At 38.2% G+C, this 22,628-nt stretch overlaps 1 protein-coding gene across 1 annotated transcript in view; it reads right to left on the bottom strand.

The window, feature by feature from the left end:
- LOC117218325 (neural cell adhesion molecule 2) overlaps positions 1–22,628 on the bottom strand; it is a 106,368-nt gene that overhangs the window by 9,259 nt on the left and 74,481 nt on the right. The window contains exons 2-8 of the mRNA XM_033466621.2: positions 17,417–17,761; positions 10,881–11,189; positions 9,666–9,817; positions 9,414–9,561; positions 7,786–8,079; positions 5,788–6,177; positions 1,391–1,711 (exon numbers count right to left, since the gene is read on the bottom strand). Coding sequence (XP_033322512.1) covers positions 1,391–1,711; positions 5,788–6,177; positions 7,786–8,079; positions 9,414–9,561; positions 9,666–9,817; positions 10,881–11,189; positions 17,417–17,761 — 1,959 coding nt within the window. The remainder of the gene's footprint in view (positions 1–1,390; positions 1,712–5,787; positions 6,178–7,785; positions 8,080–9,413; positions 9,562–9,665; positions 9,818–10,880; positions 11,190–17,416; positions 17,762–22,628) is intronic.

Here is a 22,628-nt window from a genome sequence, read left to right as displayed (position 1 = left end):
TAATACTTCACGCGTTAATATTCTAGAATAGTTCTCATAAAACTAGTGCAGTTAAAATAATGCGAAATATCAGAGGTCAACTAATCCCTAGATCCAACAATTTAGCGGAACGATGTACTTTAGACCGAATAATATTTTTAAAGCCAGGAGATCCTAAGCCGGGGGTGTCAAACTCGCGGCCCGAGATGAACATTTTTCATGTCAAGTATCAGGACGTAAACAATAATTTAACTTTATATATGTTTATTACAATGTACTAAGTATCAAGTACATTATAAGTACATTATAGGACATTATAAGTATTAAGTACATTTGACACCCCTGTCCTAAGCGATCGGCAACCTGACGCATTACAGTCGTAAATTTTATTACCGAATGAACCTCCGCGCCCGATAATTCCGTGGAATTGATGTATATTATGCTGGATAACGTTTTTTAAAAGGAGAATCTTATCGAGCCGGCCGGCTCGCGGCGTTACAATCGTAAGCAGTGGAAAATGACAGGGGCGTGCAATCCAGTTAAAACGATTTTGAAAGGATTTTGAGAAGTTTGAATGGGACTGTAGGTAGTCCGGGGTGGGTGGGAAGGGTAGTCCGGGTAGCAGCTACCCGGGGAAACGCGTGCAACTGAGATCCAAGATGAGCTCGCGTCGCGGACGTGCTCGGACACATCCACAGAGACAGAGTCCGGGCATTCGTACGCAAGCGTTTCCACACACAGCGGGGGATCAGTCCACGGATCGGCATGAATAAACCATGAGGATGGAAATTAAAGGCGATAAATGCGCCTCGAATGAGACAGCAGCGAGGAAAGGGACCCGCTCTTTATGGGATTTTAATTCAGGGTCCGCGGAAGAAGGATACGAAGAAACGTATCGTATAAAAGAAGGGGCTGTTCGGTGAAAGAGATCCTGAAGTTAGTCTGCTGGATGCGCATAATCGTGCCTTTCGACGCCCCCGCGGGGAAAAAAAGTGCTCTCCTTTCCTCCCGCGATGCTGCGTGTCGTTTCGCCGATCACGAAATGCCGTGTAATTAAACACGCGCGTCCACCCATAAATTATCGGCGAGGCAGGTTCGCACGTTTCGCGGCCGCAAACGCGTTTTAAAAACGAATTGATTTTCTGCATCGATTACGATGTAAATCGATTCTTTCGGTAATTATGCCGCGCGGATCGCCATGCAAATTCCTCACTCTCGTGAATTAATTCGCGGAGGTCCGTCGGCGAGGGAACATTTTAGTTAAGGGAGAACAATTGATCTTAGAAACGTAGCGAGAATACGTAGAAATACGTAGCCTAATCGTGATTATTCGATCGGTCGAACGTATTTACGAGGAAGAAGATTCATGCAAGAGAAAGGATTTGTGCTTTATGATCGATGGAACGCTCACCGTTTGTGGTGTACATGGCGACTCCTTTGAGTGTGACTGGTTCGAGAACGACAGGATCGCTGCGGCCCTTAGCGTTGACAGCGTAGAGATGAAGTCGGTAGTTGCGTCCAGGCTCTAGGCCGGGAACTTCGAAAACCGGACCTAATGAACTGGATTTCTCTGTGTGATTCAAGTAAAAGGTATTGACATGATAAACGTTCTCTTCACTGTAGACCTCCAGTTCGTAATTAGTTAAAGGCAAACCGCCGTCAAATCCCTCAAAGCATCGGACGATCAACCAATCAGCGTCCCGGGAGTCGGTGGCCTTAAAATCCTCGTGACCTGTCACGCACAAAGAAATGATAAAAAGATTAGATCGTATCGCGAAGAATTCGTCGTTTTTTCAGAGAATTATTATTGCGCCAGACTTTTTATTTCAAACATATTACACAGGTTTATTAATTAATTAATTAATCCATTTCTGCCGTTTCTAATTAAATGTTCACGATTTACAAAGAGCGATTGTTGGAAAATTGTTTCGAAGAATGTCGAAACTATTTTTGAAAGTCAAATAATTTTTATTTCTTAGAAGGTGTTGAACGGCTAATTTTTTCAGAGGAAAACAAGTTCGTAATATCTTTTCTCTAGAATTAATCACTTTGTATTTGTTTGCTTCGAACGCGACACTTTGTTCCTGGAATATTAATAACAATTGCAGAATTTGTTGGGGAAATAGAATTCTGCTCCCTACAAAAGTAAATCAGCGGTCACAATTTCCTTCGTTGATTAATCGATTTAGTGGTAAATACGTGATGATTTAATAATTTTGAAATAATACATAATTTCAATCGAACTGTTGACTGTAATAGTAGACATTGGCCGTTTCGTGAAATCAACATTGCTATTATACTCCGGTTGCGAAACAAATTAGAGAGAGAGAGAGAGAGAGAGAGAGAGAGAGAGAGCTATGTAATATTTACGTGTAATTATTATCCTCATACACGATCTTGTTTAAGTACAGTGAAAATTACGTCATACGTCAACGTAATAATGGTGTCGCCCATTTACAAAATGGATCATTAATTTCGTTATTTGATAAACATTAACAATAAACACGTGTAATATCATGTCTACAAGAGAAATGTAACAAATGTTGCATTGAATAACATCGAGAACGCTGAACTGTACAAGCATTGCAAGTATAGTTATTGACTCAGAATCGTTACACACTGACCTCTACGTATGTATGTATAACAAAACATCTTCGATTCTGCTTTAATATTCAAAATATATTTTTACGCTACGTATATTCTATTTATGTAAACGTATTCCCAGCCATGAAAATGTGGGAGTTATTATACTTATGTATTCCTTTCGCTTCTATACATTATTCAAATGGAGAATCAACTCTTTTATTGAGCCATGAAAACACAATTTTCAGCAGGAAGCACATTTATATCAATTTCGTGCGTTCTTTTACGAGGCAATAAAGATCTTTGCAATCTTTATACTACTTCTGCAAGAAGAAAGAATAGAAAACTTCTTTCAACAGCGGTAATTATATAGGGCATAAAAAGCGTAAACCCTTTATGTAACCCTTTAGGTAACTTTAGTCACCTAAGTCGACTTTAGTCGAGAGACATTAATATCGGAAAATAGATAATAAGGCAGTACGCCCTTCCGAACAGCTGTATCAACGGAACTCGGAGGCTAATCGCAAAAAGCCTGTTTCCATATTTATTTGTTTCCCACCCTCCTAATTTCATCGTCAAGCTACAAACATAAGTGACCGTCGCCGCATATTTTTATTTCAAAGATGTTAAAATTATCAGATTGTCAAGAATGAAATTTGTAGAAAAGATGGCAAAAGTTGTTTGATAGCTTACAAATATAAGGAATTATTTTATTCGTCAAAGTATGCACCCGCATTGTCTATACACTGTTGCCACTTAAGCGGCAGATTGTTCAGGCCAGTGGTATAAAACCCTAGCGGACGGGAGTCAATGAATTCCTGGAATGCCAGTTTTACGGCATTGTCGGAATTAAATTGTTTCACTATCAAAAAGTTGTCCGAATTGTGGAAGAAGTGGTAGTCAGCGGAGGCTAGGTCTGGCGAGTATGGAGGACGATGAAGAAGTTCCAACTCGAATTCCCGTAATTTTGCCACAGTCATTTGTGCGATGTGTGGTCCAGCGTTATCATGCGACAAGATAGGAGTCGATCTGTTGACCAGTCCAGGCTGTTTTTCGTTAAGCTTTTGCTTGACCATTTCGTCCAGTCGGTTGCAGTATATTTCTACTGTGAGGGATGAGCCAGGTATCGTGAAATCATAATGGATCACACCTGCGCTAGACAGGTGTGATAAACTTTGATTATGGGCGACCGCGTGGCTCATTTGTGAGGTCAAAGTTACCTGTACGAAATTTGATACTATCTGCTGCTTAGTAACGCTAGAGCCAAATACACTATTAATGTTTCGCGCGATGCCGTAGATCCACGTAAGAACTTCGTAATAGCGCGAATTTCCGACCGTTCCATTTCAAGAAAATTAATTTTTAAAAAGAGTTTTCAATAGTTTTTTAGAGCTTGCAATCATTTCTTTAAACACGCGAGATGTGTAATTTTCCACCAAAAAAACAGAACAGTAAAATATTAAGCCAATGTTAAATAATAAGCTGTTAAAGTTTGCAATATCATCAACAACAAATTTCATCCTTGTCAACCTAATATAAAGACTCTTTTATAGGAAATGATGGAATCAATATCTAAACGCAGTGTTAACCCTTAGCACTCCGAACCATTCTGGACGTTGGCTACCAGCTACTCAGCGCCACTTTTCGGCAGAAACGGGCATTTATAGACCCTCGTATTATTTAGTACGGTTTTCGAACTAACTAACATATTATAATGATATTGGACTTATATGAATTTGGCTGAAATCGAGAAATTTGCACAGAAATCAATATTTTATTTTTTATAATTTTGTTATTATTTGTTTTATAATTTTGTTTTGTTGCTGTAATCGCTATCTATGCGAACTCTTTCTCTCGTCGCCTTGTTGCTTGGACGATATCGCTATCACTGCTATCAAAACGATAGACTAACTGTAGAAGAAAACCTTCCACAGTTAGTATTTCTAACATATCTGTATAAACGTCTATCTGGAGCTCATCTTCGCTACTACTTGTGTCATGAGACTCATTCGTGTTTGAACGTTTTGCCATTGTTCTAATAAAAACTATGGATAAATACATAGGTTGAAAATTTCTAATTGTTATTACTAACTCACAAGATGATATTTACCAAAAAAACTTTTACCAAACAATTTATTTACCAAGAGAAGAATCACTTTTCCGATTTTCTCACTCGTTAGATCTATCTATACCGCTCGACGCTTCAAACCAGACTGAGTTCAGCTTTGAAAATCTTTTCCTCCAGATTTTACGATTATAAATCTCACTATACAGTGCGTGCTATGTTCGTATACCGACTGACATTTCTTGTATATATCTTAGTAATTTTACTATATTTTAATTTGATTTCTTGTGCCATTTCAAGAGAAAACTTCAGGGAAACATGCATGTCTGAAAAAGTTGCGCTGAAATAACTCAATTCCCCGTAATCACTAATAAACTTTAATGTCCCACGAGAGGGGTCATCCGAGTGATATGCTAGAATTACGATGTCCCACGAGAGGGGACGGCGGAGTGCAAAGGGTTAAGCCAATGTTAAATAATAAGCTGTTAAAGTTTGCAATATTATCAACAACAAATTATACCTAATATAAAGACTCTTTTATAGGAAATGATGGAATCAATATCTAAACGCAGTGTTAAAGAACGAAGAAAAATACGCACATTTAAACAGTCGTGTTGACATACTCCAAAAGTTAACCGCAAAGAACCTGTCCCCACGTTCGCAAATTGTTTAGCACCCTTGGATACGCTAAGTCGCCGAATTCATCAAATGTCCAGCCATTTCACCGCACTGGCAAAAATCTTGTTCAATGCCGAATCCACGGCACGGGTTTCCGTATCGAGGGGAACGAAATCGGAAACAGTAACCTAACTTTTAACGCATCACTGCGAACGACTGACCGACCCTTGGAGTATCAGATATCTCGAACGTCGGACTGGCCGGAGTGTCAGTATCCCGTGTAACGAAAGAGCCCCGTAGGGTGTCTCGGTAGCTGTCGGACGAAACGCGCCTAATTTCACGACCTTTTTCACGCACGATTGGTCACCTTCGCTTTTCACGGGTCACAATAGGAAACAAGCTGTTGAGCACAACAAGGCTATCGACCGTAAACTGTCATCCTCGATGATGAGCCCCGACCGTAATGGTGTAGTTAAGCGCTATTTAGGTCAGAACAGAGGGGGACGTGTTTCAGGGTGGCGCGAGAGTCGAGTGTCGCTTACCCATTCGATACGCGTAGGGTCCGGTCGACTGTAGAGCCGTGCAGTTCTGAAGGGGATACGGCTTCCCGGCCACGATGATCTGAAAAAGACAAGGCGTCTTCTGCTCCCCTATACGGTTCTTGGCCCAGCACGCGACCGTCCCATAGTCCATGTCGTTCTCCGGCGTGTAATTCAGCCTGGAGCCGTGCCAGTGGCTCGTGATCAGGCTCAGAGGCTTGACCTGCGTGAATCTATTGGCCGGCACGTTCATCAGCTCCCCGGAATTGTTGAACGTCCAGTGGAAAGTCGATGGCGGCGGTTTCGATTGCACGCCGCAGACCAGCGAGATTGTCTCGTGCTTCAGGGCGCCGACCACTTGAGTGGAAGAGCCGTCCTTGCAGATTGGTGCGTCTGAAAATGTGACAGGGAACGGCCCGGGACTGTCAACCCTGGTGCACTTCTTCGACACCTCGTTCCGAGGAAATGATAAATGATAGCGGAGAGGATGCGGGCTGCCGAATTTTGTCTACTCGAAGGCTTTACTGTTTGTAGAGTTGGTGTATCGAGAAGAAAAGTACGTCGAAAGTGTAATAACTTTATGACCTAGGTGAGTTGAATACAGGGTGTCTCGCCTAAATTGAGCATTTTCATCCCTTCGCACTTGGACGTACTCTATCGGGAGACGAAACAATTATGGTGCTTCAAAATTAAGCATTTTCTTTCAAAAAATCTGTACTGATGCAATTTTGTACCAAATTCTATACAAACGGAGTGAATATTCTCAAGGTTATATCATTTCGTATTTTATTTGAAACGCTCCCTATTAATGCACGAATAAAATATGTTGCAGTTATCCGTGGATGATTTGTGGAAATTTGTCCGAGTGCAAAGGGTTCCGAGTGGAATTGATAATAAAATAATATGTCAGAATAAAATGGTTTGGATGAGCATGTATACTAATAAGTCATTTTTCATAAAATCACATTATTCTCAATTTCATGTTCATCGATGTCTTTTTTTCATACAAGATTGAATTATTTTCGTTACGAATGGACCGATGAAAATTGATTTGTTAAACATAGTGCAATTGCAAAAGGCCTTCGTAATGTCACTATAAAACATAAAATAAAGACACTGACAAAAATCAGATGTCGTTGCTTTAAAGTGCCCCGAAATTCTATCACTAATAAGAAGAAAAGTAATAGAAATGAACCTAATACTGACAAACTTAACCCTTCGTAGCGTGAATATTGATTTGGGAGAGTGAGAGGGAAATACGACTATCTAGAAGCAAGTTAATTTCCTGACCACTGACTCTGAAATAAAGCCACGCTATCTGAGTATTCTTCAGTTCAAAACGATTTTCACTTCTCATTTTTTAAAAACTTCCTTTCACTATCCATTTGAAAATTTTAAAAATTATTATGTTGGTAATTTCTTTTTACAAATATACAAATGTAGTGTATTCTCAAAAATAGAGGTTGATATGAACTTATTGTGAACATCGAATACTTTTTCTAAATATTTCATTGATCATACATTTCAGTAGATCTGAAAGCGTTTATGTTCGTTTTGTTAACCCTGGCGGATTTTTTCCGAGTCTTTTCGGACCCAGAGCTCGAGGCCTGACTCGACCGTTTGTAACTTGTTGGCTGCCGTTTGTTTAAAAAAGAGTACGGTAAAATAATAGTAATAATAATGGTAATAATCATAATAATAATTGCAATAATAATAGTAATAATAATAATAATAATAATGGCAATAATAATAGTAATAATAATGGTAATAATAATAGTAATAATAATAATAATAATAATAATAATAATAATAATAATAATAATAATAATAATGGCAATAATAATAGTAATAGTAATAATAATAATGACGATGATGACAACAAAATTTTAGTTCAAAATGTTTGCATACATAAGGACCCAATTATGGAGCTTAATGTTTCACGATTCTATTTAGTCATTGTTCTGGTAATGAAAGGGAGACCCTCTAATATTAAGTACTCACACATTATCTCGAGTTTTACAGGCCCGCTTGTCGATTTGCCTTCGATATTGGTTCCCATGCAGGAATATTCACCGGCAGAATTTCTGGTCACGCGTTGCAAAACCAGAGATTGCCCGCTGGGAAGAAAAATTCCAGCTGTCGTGTTCTGATGCAATTCTTTACCGTCCTTGAACCAGGCCAGCTTATAGGCGTCTGGATTTGCTTGAACGTCGCATTCGAAGTAGACATCGTCGCCTTCGTTTATATGGTTCGCCCTTAAACTCGAACCTAGCTTGATTGTCACTATTGGTGCATCTACAAGCAATAATTTAATCGCACATCGTAGACAATGAGACAACGGGGCACTCTTAACAGCCGAATCTCGAACAAAACGAAATTCAAATAATCAGTTTACCTAGAATCAATAAATTTTTAATTTTAACCTTTTAGGTACGGCTGAATTCTGCGCGAGGCTATTTCTCTGGACGGCAGAGTCTGATACTGTATATACAGGGTGTCCCAAAAATGTCTCGCAATCCAAAAGTGGCGGGTTCCTCAGGCCATTTGAAGCAACTTTTTCCTTTACAAAAATTTTCTCCGAGGCACCGTTAACGAGTTATTAACGAAAAACAGTGACCAATGAGAGGCGAGCTCAGCTGGCGCGAGACGACCGTGCCAATGAGCGGAACTGGGCTTCGCGCGCAGGTTAGCCGGGCCGCCTCGCGTCAGCCGTACTCGATTCTTATTGGTCACTGTTTTTCGTTGATAACTCGTTAACGGTGCCTCGGCGAAAATTTTTGTAAAGGAAGAAGTTGCTTCAAATGATCCGAGGAACCCGCCATTTCCGGATTGCGAGACATTTTTGGAACACCCTGTAGACTGTTGTAAATCGATGTGAAGACAAAAGAAGTGCGAAACAATGCATATGAAGACGATTATTTGGCTCAAACGATGAGCGAGTGAGATACTAGAGCAAGCCACTATAGTGGCGCGTCGTCCAGAGAGATGACATCCGCGAAAGCCACTATAGTGGCGTGTCGTTCTGAAAGATGACATCCGCGGAAGCCACTATAGTGGCGCGTCGGGCCTAAAAGGTTAAGAGATCCTTTCTTTGTCTACGAAATAATTTGATATACAATACTGTGTACAATAAATTCTCACCAAATTGTCCCTCAGCTTGTAAACAAAAGTGGACAATTTGGGAAGAGGAGAACGGAGTCTCTCGTTTCGTTTTTATAGTTGTTCACAATCGGCAACTATAAAAATGAGTCGCGAGGCTCAAATAGTCGTGTCTCCTCTTCTCTAATTGCCCATTCTTGTTTAGAAAATGACGGACAATTGGAGAGAATTTAGTGTATCGATATTACGAGCAGTCATTCTGCTTTAGGTCCCATTTAAATTCGTGTAAAAATGCTATTCAAATTAATACTATACAAAAACTTAAGACGATGAGAATGTAGAAATTTCAGATTATTCAAGAAACCGTGGAAAAGTTATAAGATGTAAAATTAACGGACATTTAATGGAAATTTAAAAGTAGAAACACCGCGATTGCTTTTAAGCAACAAAATCCTCCCAAATTCATTCTGGACGAACACGAAACGAACGCTGCAAATTATTGTGCCGAATTAATACTTCGCGATACTTACAATAGATTTGCAGACGCCATTTGTCTTCTAACACGCTATCAGGTACAACCAAGTTCTCGGCCCGACATGTCAAATATTTCCCGTCGTCCTCCATGGTCGGCACATAACTCAACTGACTTCTCGTAATGTTCTCGTAATTATCTACAAACTACGAAGAACTCAGAATCCAAGCTAGCGGTCACTTCCATGCCGCAGCTCGATAATCTTCCGTGATGACCGCAGATTTCAAAACAAATTTAAAACTATGCTCACATTTCTGGCCATGTGCTCCACCGGATGGCTGCCTTTCCACCAGGTTATTTGTGCCTTCGGCTTCGAGCCCGAAGTGACACATTCGATTTCGTATGTTCTCAGGGCCGACAAATGGGCATCCTTGTTCGTGATGTTCACTAACAACGGCTTCACTGAAAGTCAAGCGATACGATTATCTGAAATCGATTTCCTATTTTTTCTTTTTTTTATGAATTATCGAGGCGTATCTAAATATTTTCTCTTTATACAAAAAGATTTTTATATTTATATAGATGTATAAATATTATATATATAATATATAATATATAATATATAATATATAATATATAATATATAATATATAATATATAATATATAATATATAATATATAATATATAATATATAATATATAATATATAATATATAATATATATATATATATATTTATAGAATTGTTTAACGACTTCATTAAATTCCAAATGAGCTAAAAGAGTTCGTTAAAATTGACTAAGCTTTTAAGTATACGAAATGTTAGAGAATCAAATACAAATACATGATTAAATGATGAATAGAATAGAAATATCATTAGAAAACGCATGAAGTCCTCGGAAATCCAAATTAAAAGATAATAATGTTTGAAATATTCATCACAAATCTAACATGCTTCACGAGTAGTGAACATGCTTAACACTTTGACTGTCAACTGAACAACCTCAAAAATTCCATATAAACGAAATAATTTATTCGATAAAGTTAAAATCGACAACTGAAGATATTTGATACCGAGTACTCTTTCAATCTTCTTGCAATTAGCAGATACTAACCTTGATCACACCGAACACATCGGTTTAAAAATCCATGTTTAACTCTTTGCACTCGAGTGGTGGCTCTGAGGCACCACTAAAATTTGTTGTATCACGTTCTAAGATAACTATTACGTTAACAAAGTTTAGATTTAAAAAACAAATTGTTAAAAGTATAACCGTTGTATAAGTCGCAAGACTCAATGTCGCATGCACAAAATGCACTTTGTCATATAAAATGAAGACACTATAAATCAGAAAAATTATTTTAGATTTACAGTTAAACAGCTTCGAGTGCAAATGGTTAAATCTAGACAAATAATTCCGTGAACCGCATATAGGTGACAGAACAGTCAAAGCGTCAATTATTACAGAACAAATAAATATTTCGGGACTGGGTGGTCAGTTGCTCGAGCGCACTGTCTTACTTACGATTGACATCTAAAATGATCTCGGACGTCTGAGGTGAGATGAGAGGCGTGTTGTCCGCCCGGCAAGTTAACTTCGCCCGATGAAACTCTCTCGTGACCGTGTAGGGATCAAGCCGGTTCGTCGTGATTTTACCATGTTCCAACGTGTACGTATTATCCAGCAGTTTCCCCTTGAAGTGCCACGTGACATTCGGCGCCGGTGAACCCCCGATTACCTCGCATAATAAGGACAATACGCTACCCTCGTTGAAAGATACTTCAGCCAAACTTCTACCGTCGCCAGTGTAAATCGTCGGCTTGCTCGGTGGCACTGTCACGAAGTTGAATTTATGTGAGTTGCACGTCGCGCGGGCTCGCCAAAATCTTTTGAAAGATTCTCGCTACCGCGGAACCGTAATTAGTCAGCGCGTCACTCGCATATTTACGTGATAATTTTCGTTGACGACACGGCCGAGAATACCGGGCCATGTTTTCGTACAGATAACCACTCGGCTTTTTGCAATAAATATTTGTCGCAGTTATATTGGGTTGGCAACTAAGTAATTGCCGATTTCAGTTATAGATGTCTCTCACTTCCATTTTTATGAAATCCGTGAATGTTACATTATAAAATTATTATTATTATTATTATGTTATTTTTTATTATCCGTGAATGTTAGTAACTGGACAAATTGAACGCAGCGGTCAAGGAGAAGCGACCAGAATTGGTCAATCGTAAAGGTGCCATTTTCCAGCAGGACAATGCTAGGCCGCACACGTCTTTGTCCACTCGGCAAAAATTGATGGATATTGGTTGGGAATTGATGTTACACCCACCATATAGCCCTGATCTCGCGCCATCGGATTACCGCTTATTTCGATCCCTGGACAACTCCCTTCGTGGTAAAACTTTTAATGACGATGACGCTGTAAAATCTCACTTAACTCAGTTTTTGGCCGAAAAGGATCAGACTTTCTACGAACGTGGAATTTTCAAGTTGTCAGAGAGATGGCAAAAGGTCATCGAACAAAATGGAAAATACATTACAGATTAAACTTCGTTCCAAGTAAAAAAAATTTTTTATTTCATTGAACAAATCGGCAATTACTTAGTTGCCAACCCAATATTTTCATTCGGATGTTTCGTTTTCGTCCGAATTTCTTTACTTGCGTATTTTATCGATTCTGTATATAGTATTCGTCTTAACTCGTCACCATGACGGCAGTGTTATTTTAGAAACAAGACTGTGTTGCGAATTTTTTCTTCGAATTTATTGCTCACGTATTTCTAAGACTTGCATTTTATACAGGGTGTCCCAGGTTTTAATGTTCAAACTTTGTCAGTATATTCTATGGCACAAAGTAAGAAAAAAATGTTATGCAAACATAGGTCATATAGAGCTTTATTAAGAAGTTATAACAAAAATTCGTTCAAAATGAAATGAAAGAGAATAGAAACGAAATTCGCACGGTCATAAATTCAATCTTCGATCCATGTCAATCATGTATTTGTCTACAACGGTAGACATTTTGAAATGTATTAATAAACACAGCTTACATAAACACACGGCATGTGCTGACCTATTCAAGCCAATGTTCGCAGTAACAGCAAGTTGATTACTATTCTTATCCTGAATTTTTGTTACAACTTCTTAATAAAGCTCTGTATGACCTATGTTTGCATAACATTTTTTTCTTACTTCGTGCCATAGAATACACTGACAAAGTTTGAACATTAAAACCTGGGACACCCTGTATATGTTTTCGATGTAATACAGCGATAGTTTGAGATGCAAGCGTTTTAAACGTTTTATCGAGTAACACGCGCATTGCTGTAACTTCGAATATATCGACATCGATATAACCAAAATTAACTTGGTTGATCTTTGGTTCCTTGAAATATTTATGCCATTTCTATGTAAACCAGTAACAAGATAGATCGATCTGCTTCACTCCGGTACCAAATACGAATGAAATACAAGCTCTTCGAACGTAGAACCGCGGTGAAACTGATAACTGCACATTGATAATGCTGTATTTCAAGGGGTTTAAAAGCTTTCGCATTAATCAGTCAACAATTTAAGAATTTGAAAGTGACAAGATTAGTACATAAAGCAGTTTCTCAACTACTACCATCACTAATTTCAAACGCAACCATCGTTCGAATGGCAAAAAGACATGTGTTGAATCCATTACACCTACTCGTACATACACGTACGCGTGGGATTAGCAATGTGAATGCCATTAAGCAGCATGAACACGGGGGTACGGCCGCGAATAATCCTAAATCACGAGAAAACGGTTTTGGTTTAAATGCTTACTGCATTCTTGCGTTATAAAACACCTAGACGCGACACGCCGTGAAACGAAGTCGCACGTTGCTTAAATAATACACGATAACACATCATTCTTTAGCTTCAGAACTGGAACACACCGACACCGCGACACCTGTTGAATCGCCACTAGTTGCAATTAATTAAAAATCGTTTTAGTGCTCTCCGAGGAAAAGGCCATCCGTACAGTCGTAAATTATAGAATCAAGTCTTCGTACCGATTAATAGACGTACGTGTACCGGTATTGATTAAGTCTCAAACAAAACAAATTAATTTGTCTATATGAAATTAGTTAAGCCTTTCATTTTATTTTAAATCGAGCAAAATCTTAAAGATGATAATAATATAAGAATTACGTTTTCAGATCCACGATTTTTTCGCAACACTTTTTCATCACTCTAGAAAGAAGTAGAAACATAATTATCGAAGTTGTTAAATGGAACGTTGAGAAACGTTCTCTGGAAGGATTTATCAAAATATTTGCCGTATCCATTTGGTAAAATATCGATGAGATCGAAATTGAGCTAAAGTGAACACCGTCTGACCTCGGAATATGAACAACGCTTTTGTTTAGAAGGTAGCCGGGAAAGAAAGAAAAGAAAATTACGAGGGACAAGGCAAAATGGTAGACTATCAAAATGCCCTCCTGCCGTTTAACGGGCAGACCTAAGGGAAATTTCGCGTACGGAAACTTTATCATCTTCAAGAGGGCAACTGTTTCACCTGGAATATCTCCCACATCTGGTAACAACGTGACTTCTTAAGAGGATAGTCGAGAATGGAATAAATATTTGACTGTTCCTCAGCGAATGTCTTCTGTGGAGTATCGATTGAATTATCTAAATATATCGTGATAATTTTACACATCGATACGAAGTCCATGATCAATTAGTACCCGTAGAGATTCATCATTAAAATTAGAATTCAGTCGTTAAATCGAGAACACTTGAATAATTACTTGCACGGTAATTTTAGCTTGAACCGAAAAATCCTTACGAGGACCTTATCTGGAGTTAATTTCCTATTATTGAAGTGGTTAGCGAGGTTATAAAAATATTACGACTTATAAAAAAGTACTACCATCTTGCCTTCTATTTTTTCGGTTACTTCATAAAGGATACGATATGTCCTGCATTTCAAAAAATCATTGAATAACATCTTTGGAATTATTTACAGAAAACACAGACTTAAGAAAAGTCGTCATACGTCTTTTTTCACATTCGGGACGTCTTGCGATGTCTGTGAAATGTCTTTTAAACGTCTTTAAGACGTCCAGTTTTGTAACATAAGACGTTCGGAAGACGTTTGTGAGACGTGCGACATTCAGGAGTTTTATAAGACGTCTTATTTCGGACGCCAATACGACGCGACATCTTTAACCTTTTAGGCACGACGCGCCACTATAGTCGCTTTCGCGGATGTCATCTCTCTGGATGACGCGCCACTATAGTGGCTTACTCTAGTAGCTCACTCGCTCATCGTTTGAATCAAATAATCGTCTTCATATGCATTGTTTCACACTTCTTTTGTCTTCACATCGATTTACAACAATCTACAGGGTGTCCCAAAAATGTCTCGCAATCCGGAAATGGCGGGTTCCTCGGATCATTTGAAGCAACTTCTTCCTTTACAAAAATTTTCGCCGAGGCACCGTTAACGAGTTATAAACGAAAAACCGTCACCAATAAGAATCGAGTACGGCTGACGCGAGGCGGCCCAGCCAACCAGCGCGCGAAGCCCAGTTCAGCTCATTGGCTCGATCGCCTCGCGTCAGCTGAGCTCGCCTCTCATTGGTCACTGTTTTTCGTTAATAACTCGTTAACGGTACCTCGGAGAAAATTTTTGTAAAGGAAGAAGTTGCTTCAAATGACCCGAGGAACCCGCCACTTTCGGATTGCGAGACATTTTTGGGACACCCTGTAAATACAGTATCAGACTCTGCCGTTCAGAGAGATAGCCTCGCGCAGAATTCAGTCGTACCTAAAAGGTTAAAATTTCTTATTTCAGACGTCAAAACGACATCCAGTTGTTCCTTCTTTAAGATGTCTTTAAAACGTAAATGATGTCGCAACGACATGGCGCGACGTCCAGTTTGAGACATCTTTAAGACGTCAAAACAATGTCTGGTTCGAGACATTTTTACGACATCAAAACGACGTCCAGTTCGAGACGTCTTCGAAACGTCAGAACGACATCCAGTTCGAGATGTCTTTAAGACGTCAAAACGACGCCCAGTTCGAAACATTATTAAAACGTCTTAAATTAGTAACGTATCTACGATACATGGATCCGTTTTAACACGAGATATGCATCTTGTCGGTCGGAACACAGTGTAATATTCTGCAAACAATGCGTTCGAAATTACCCTTAGGAAAGAATGTAAGGCTGCCGTATCTGGTAATTAAGCACGCAGTTACTTGTCAAGCAAGCCATTTTTCACGAAACGAATCATGTAATACCGTCTGTGCCCGTTGAATAAAGTGGGCTTAGCATCTATCATGCTAATATCACGTAAGATGACAGGTGTACAATGCCGTACCTTGTAGCAGTGCTAAAAATATTTGCAAGGCAAATGCTGTAATTTCTTCTCCACCGCGAAAGCTATCAATGAAGTACAATGCTCGAGATTGCATGAGTCCGGTGCATAGTAAGCTTGCTTTCGATCCCTATTGTTTGCTTATTTCTCTGAACCGGTAATTATTAACTAATTATATCAACTAATAGGATTTTTCAATGTATCGTAAAATCTGTCTGCATCGTTTTGTCATATTTCTTAAAACATCTAATGAGACAACTATACTCGATTTTTTATAAATATGTATTTGCGTGAAAATATTTTGCAATACCATCGAAACGCTTGTCCAAACAAAATAAATTCGGTCTCGTGTAAATAGTAGCACAGCAGAGAGCTGTGTGACTCTATATAGAAAAATAAATCCAGAGCAGAGAGCGAAATTTCGTTTAAAAATATTTTATTTTTAAGATAATCGGCTTTGGATAATTGCAATACGCGCGGTATTCATAATTATTGAATCGCAGATTTTGTGTATTGCGCGTAGTCTCGATAATCTAAGGCTTAATATAATCAAAGTTTTGATATAGCAACCGAACTTCCTTTAATTCCATATTTAAAAAAATCAATGGATGGAAATTTTTATAGAAAAATCTGCAGTCCGTAAATAGAATTGCACAGCTATAAATAAACTGTGAATTTCACGCATTTGATACAAAACTGAGAAAATTAAAAATAAAACGCTGAGATCATCAGTAAAATGCATTAAATGTAGAGTTATTTAAAAATAATTATAATTCTGAACTAAATGCAATGATTCTTCTTATTGCAGTCATGAATATATATATTAATCGATTTCCAATTAATAACAAGCGAGTGAAAAAAAATACTTTAACACTAAACCTACCGCGGTCAAAATGACCGTTTTCTTATTTACGCAATTCTGCAAACTTTGGAGACTCTTTCATAGAAAATGCTCGAATAAATTACATTATTGGAAAAAGTTTTCTAATAAAAATTTTACAAAATCTAGATAAATTCGATATTTCCACTTTTATGAAGCAACCCACGCTAGTTTCTATTACCACTTGGTAGGTTCAGTGTTAAACCTTAACACTAGATTTACGAAGCAGAAAAACCAGCTGTTTTATATTAGTTTATAAAAGTAACATAAAGATATTTATCCTGATCTTTAACAAGTGTGATTGTAACATTCGCCGTAAGTAACGTATAAATTGAATAAATAACTCGTAAATGCATCTGTACGATATGAATGATCGTAAATGAAAAAATTAGTGACCCGTCATTTTGACGTGCTCCGTAAATCTAATGTCAATAAACAAATACTTTAAACTTTAACATCCGAGTTTTCGAAAACTACTCACTAAGATATATCGTTTATAAAATAAATATATTAGTTTCTACGTGCCAAATGAAATATAACACGTGTTGAGGGTGACAAGAAGATGGGAATTTACGCGAGGTAGTAACTTCTAGATCCACTTAAGCTAGAAGCAGTTATTCAATAATATTTACGGTAGACTATAATTTATAAGGTGTAAAACATGATTCTCCGTTCTCGATTTATCTTTTCGCGCAGAATCACCTGTGTTCCGATCGCAGCCGTCCGAGAAATCTTCCAAAAATCGACGCTCGCACTAGCCAGCATCAAATAATAGAGGCACCCAATCACACGGAAAAAATATACTCACCAATCACAGTGAGGTTAACCTTCTGATTTCGCGTCGGGCTATTTTTGTAATCCACCCTGCACCTGTACACCCCCGCGTCGCTCGTTTCCAAGGGATCGATCTCCAATTTCGCAGGCTCCACTTTTGTTCTCATAGTTGCCCTTTTACCGAATACGTATGGATCTGACCAGAGCCTCGCCTCTTTTATCGATTTGCCGCGAGCATCCACGCTGTATATCGGTTCGCCATCCCTTTCGCCTTTGTACCAAAAAACCATGCTCACTTCCTCGCTTCCGGTTGAGAGATCAATGTCGCAAGGTATTTGAGCTTTGAAGCCAGCCACTGCCGACACGTCTAGTATAGGAACTGAAAACATCGTGAAACAATGCTGTTATTATTCGTCTCTGTTATGCCGACGCGAACAATGCTATTCGAACGAAAATATTTAAACAACGCGATGAAACAATTATCTGCAATCGCAGTGTCTTATATCTATAAGATATCTATAAAATAACCTATGGACTATATATTAGGTCTACCGGAAACTTCTGTCCGATAGTGTCGCTTCAAGTTTCAATCCACATGCACATGTTGATTTGAGACATATACGACTATCTTTCTTTATCATTGCATTTACACACATGTACTCTCCTAAATAAACTGAAACAAAGATGTCTCTTGTCATTATTAAGCGAGACGCGATCGTGAAAACATGGCTACCGATGATAATGCCAGGCCACATGCTGCTTTGGCGACTCGTCAGAAAATCGCAGAGCTAGGCTGGCAAATTCTGTCGCATCCACCATACTCCCCAGACCTAGCACCCTCCGATTATCACTTGTTTCTCTCTTTGCAAAACTTTTTACAGGAAAAAAAATTCAAAACTGAAGCTGATGTCAACCAAGCACTAGTTGAGTTCGCCTCTAAAAATAAATATTTTTAAAAAATGGCATTTACAAGTTGCCATCACGCTGGCAAGAAGTCATAAGCAACGATGGAAAGTATATTCTACAATAAATATTATTAAATGTATGAAAATTTTGTTATATTTCAATTCAAAAACGGACAGAACTTTCCGGTAGACCTAATATTAAGAGCTATTACGCAAAACTCGAATCACGTCAAGTCCTTCACGTCTTGAACGTAAAAAGGTACTAATGAAATACCACTTTCATCAAAGCCCTGCTTAGAAGCAATATGTACACTTAGATGTAATGGTACATGTCATTTAACATCGCAAGTATTTTATTAAATTCCGCAAATGAATTTATTGATATCGAGAAACATCAGCGACCAAAATTAACCAGTTATAAAATATAAAGGAATTTAGGTAGTTATTATAGAGACTAGTGTGATACTTATAAGAGGGAGTCCCAAAATCAGTGGTACAATCGAGGAGGAGGTGATTCTACATAAAAAATCAAATCGAAAGTAAAGAACAAAATTTTTTCAGCTGAGGCTTCGTCGTCGTGAAAATCGACTCTGAATATTCTACATTTTTAATAATTTTTGCATTTATAAAGTATAAGTTAGTAAGTATAAGTTTGTTATTTTAATCCACCCTAAATTCATAGAAAGAAATGAGTACAGTAATAAATGTAAAATGGACAACTTGGGAAGAGGAGATACGATTGTTCGAGCTTTGCACCTCGTTTTTAAAATTGTTGATAATTTGCAACTATAAAAACGAGCCATAAGACTCGATCGATCGTATCTCCTCTTCCCAAGTTGTTCATTTCTGTTTATATATTGAGTGACAATTGGTTGAGTTCTTCGGCTCTAAAAATAAATCATTTTTTAAAAATGGCATTTACAAGTTGCCATCACGCTGGCAAGAAGTCATAAGCAACGATGGAAAAAAATTGTGTTATATTTCAATTCAAAAACGAACAGAACTTTCCTAGGTAGACCTAATATATATCCTTATTCATCTGCACAATAAATTGTGTCAACACGTTCGCTACCATAATCTCGCGTTCACTATCTCGCAGCTTTTCACACAAAGATAGTAAAATTCATTTAAAGTCGTTTATACTACTATTTAAAGTCATAGCACAGAACGTGATATTCACTTTGCCGAAGTGTTTTAATAATAAAAGAGATACGTTGCGTTCGACAAAGCAATTTAGCAGACGGCGATAAGCGTTAAAACTAACGCTGGCAGCCGACGACGCGTTAAAGAGTGAACCATTTGTGTGCTGAACGTGTTCGGATAACGGAGCGTTCTAACAACACATCGGTTAGATAATTGATAAATCGAAGCTGAACTTTATGTGAACAGTTATACGTTATTGTTTCCACAGCGGGGCGTCAATGGACGTAATAATGTTGTTTTAAAGTCGATGTTTCAAGCCCGCAACTGCTTTTACACCGGCCAAATATATTCCCGGCGACTGTGTGCACAACAGTCTCCCGTGAACGATAGTGCGCTATCGAAACATAGTAGTCAATAGGTTACATTTCTTTTTGTTCTACTGCATTTTGATTTTAAACGCAGCCGATTGCGCGTGATCTGCACGCATGACTGGCCCGCAACACAGGGAATACTCGAGTAATTGGTTCAATTGTTACACGCTGAACGCTTTGTGTTCGGATAACGCAAGTTGCAGCGTGCAGCATTTATTTGGATCCTGTATGTGGACGCAACGCGAGAAGCAGGCAACGTTTTCTCTAACACACACGAACCGATTTCATACCAAATTCTTCAAAAGCCTAAGAGAGAACATTTTTTACATTGTTTAGTACGTTTTATGTTGAGATGCAAATGTGGAATAATTTGTTCCTTTTTTATATTTGTTGGCTAGTATGACGAATACTAGCAGAAGAATCATTTGTATTGTATTTACAATGATGATCCACAAAAATGTTCGTACACCTTTTAAAACGCAATAATTACTTTAAAACTGAACCAAATGACTTGAATTTTTTTAATGATAGAAGGACTAGTCTAGCAGACGATGGTTAAACCGCCATTTTAAAATTTTTTATCTGAGCCTATAACGAAAATTTAAAAACTGCCCTTCGTAGATCTCGGTAACTTATTAAATTTGATCAAAATCGGATAACCCAGAGTCGAGCTTCGGGCGTCGAAGGATTTTTGAAACTACATATTTCTCGCAGTTTTTGGTCGAAATCGTAATAAAACTGTGATTTTTGCGATCTTCAATTTGTTGTAACTGATAACAACGTGAAATGATTTTGATAAAACTTTCAACATGCATATAAGTCACCAAGATCTACGAAAGACATTTTTTAAACTTTCGTAATAGTTTTTATCTTTTTTTTTTGTCATTGCAAGTAATAGCTAAATTAAAGTAAAAAGCATTTCAATCATCGTCTAGTGGATTAAAAAATTCAATTCATTAAATTCAGTCTAAAAATAGTTATTGCATTTTAAAAGGTGTACGAACATTTTTGTGGGCCAGTTTGAAATTCAAGCAAAAGTGACGTTTTGTCACTTTATTCGTATTTCGCTCAATTTATTCGTATTTCTTCCGTTTGAATAAACGTTTTTCTTGGTTTACAATGTTTACTAAGATACGAATATTACACATCGATAAACTATTACGCTTGCTTACGTGGAAAGAAACGTTCACAAAATGTTGAATTAACTATGTTGGCGGATATGAAAGTGTCAATTCCGCGGAGAGTAATAATTTCTTGATCCTCGATGGGAACGCGATAGGGTCACGCAATGCCAAATCGATCATTTTTGTCGTGAACGTTAGGGGACTTTGTTCAAAAGAGACCATGATTTATTACACGTGAAATTAGAACGAGGTTAGTCATCATCTTTCTGCTTTCGAATCGGTCTGTGAATTCGACGATCGTTGCTACTTTACATAAAAGTCATCCTCGTGAACGATCATGAAACGATCTCTCGTCGAATTACGTTGGTTCTTGTTTCATTTCGACTGAAAAAATTCGGCTTATTCGACGAACACTTTTGTAAAATATTGGATTGGCAACTAAGTAATTGCCGATTTCAGTTATAGATGTCTCTCACTCCCATTTTCATGATATTCGTGAATGTTATATTATAAAATTATTATTATTATTATTATTATTATTATTATTATTATTATTATTATGTTATTTTTTATTATCCGTGAATGTTAGCAACTGGACAAATTGAATGCAGCGATCAAGGAAAAACGACCAGAATTGGTCGATCGTAAAGGTGTGATTTTCAGCAGGACAATGCTAGGCCGCACACGTCTTTGTCCACTCGGCAAAAATTGATGGATATTGGTTGGGAATTGATGTTACACCCACCATATAGCCCTGATCTCACGCCATCGGATTACCACTTATTTCGATCCCTGGACAATTCCCTTCGTGATAAAACTTTTAATGACGATGACGCTGTAAAATCTCACTTAACTCAGTTTTTGGCCGAAAAAGATCAGACTTTCTACGAGCATGGAATTTTCAAGTTGTCGGAGAGATGGCAAAAGGTCATCGAACAAAATGGAAAATACATCACAGATTAAACTTCGTTCCAAGTAAAAAAAAAATTTTTATTTCATTGAACAAACCGGCAATTACTTAGTTGCCGACCCAATAGAATTCTTTTCGTAATATCCTAGTCAGAAGCGCGTTTCGCAAAATACCATTCCGAAACCTAGTCGAAGAATGATGTGAACCGCGCATAACCGGCGCGTCAATAACCCGAACAGGTCGAAAAAAAAGAAACGTAACCGTATTTCGAAATTCCTCCGGCGTTCCTCCGTCACCATATTTCCCCCTGCTCATTTTTCTGATGGAAACCCGTGAAATCCGCAGTCTGTAAAACAAAACGAAATAAATTTTTGTTCACACTCGTCTGCCCCGAACGGCAATTTCGTACGCGCCAACGTAATATTGCAAAATAAACTTTCTTTTCGTCGAAAATAAATTGCGTTTCACTCTCGCGTAAAAATCCGCACGAAGTTACGGGTCAATCCAATAAATTTCATTGACAGAAGAATCTCGCTTCGAAGCACTTTCGGTATTCGCAACATGCGGTGGTGCATGGTTACCGGGATAGCAGGGAGGGGGAGATAGATTCAGAGGAACAGAGATAGAGATTGAAATAGAGAGACAAAGAAAGGGAGACAGAGAGAGAAAGAGGAAGAGAGAGGAAGAGAGAGAGTGAGAGAGAGATGACGACATAGATTTCCTTCCTAATTCTACTCGCAACCGGACGTACGGCGGAGTCGGTTGAATCTGAGGTCCGGGGCACCACAGCTGC

The sequence above is a fragment of the Megalopta genalis genome, chromosome 2, assembly GCF_051020955.1.
Source record: "Megalopta genalis isolate 19385.01 chromosome 2, iyMegGena1_principal, whole genome shotgun sequence".
Lineage (NCBI taxonomy): Eukaryota > Metazoa > Arthropoda > Insecta > Hymenoptera > Halictidae > Megalopta > Megalopta genalis.
This window is presented reverse-complemented; position numbering and strand designations above follow the sequence as displayed.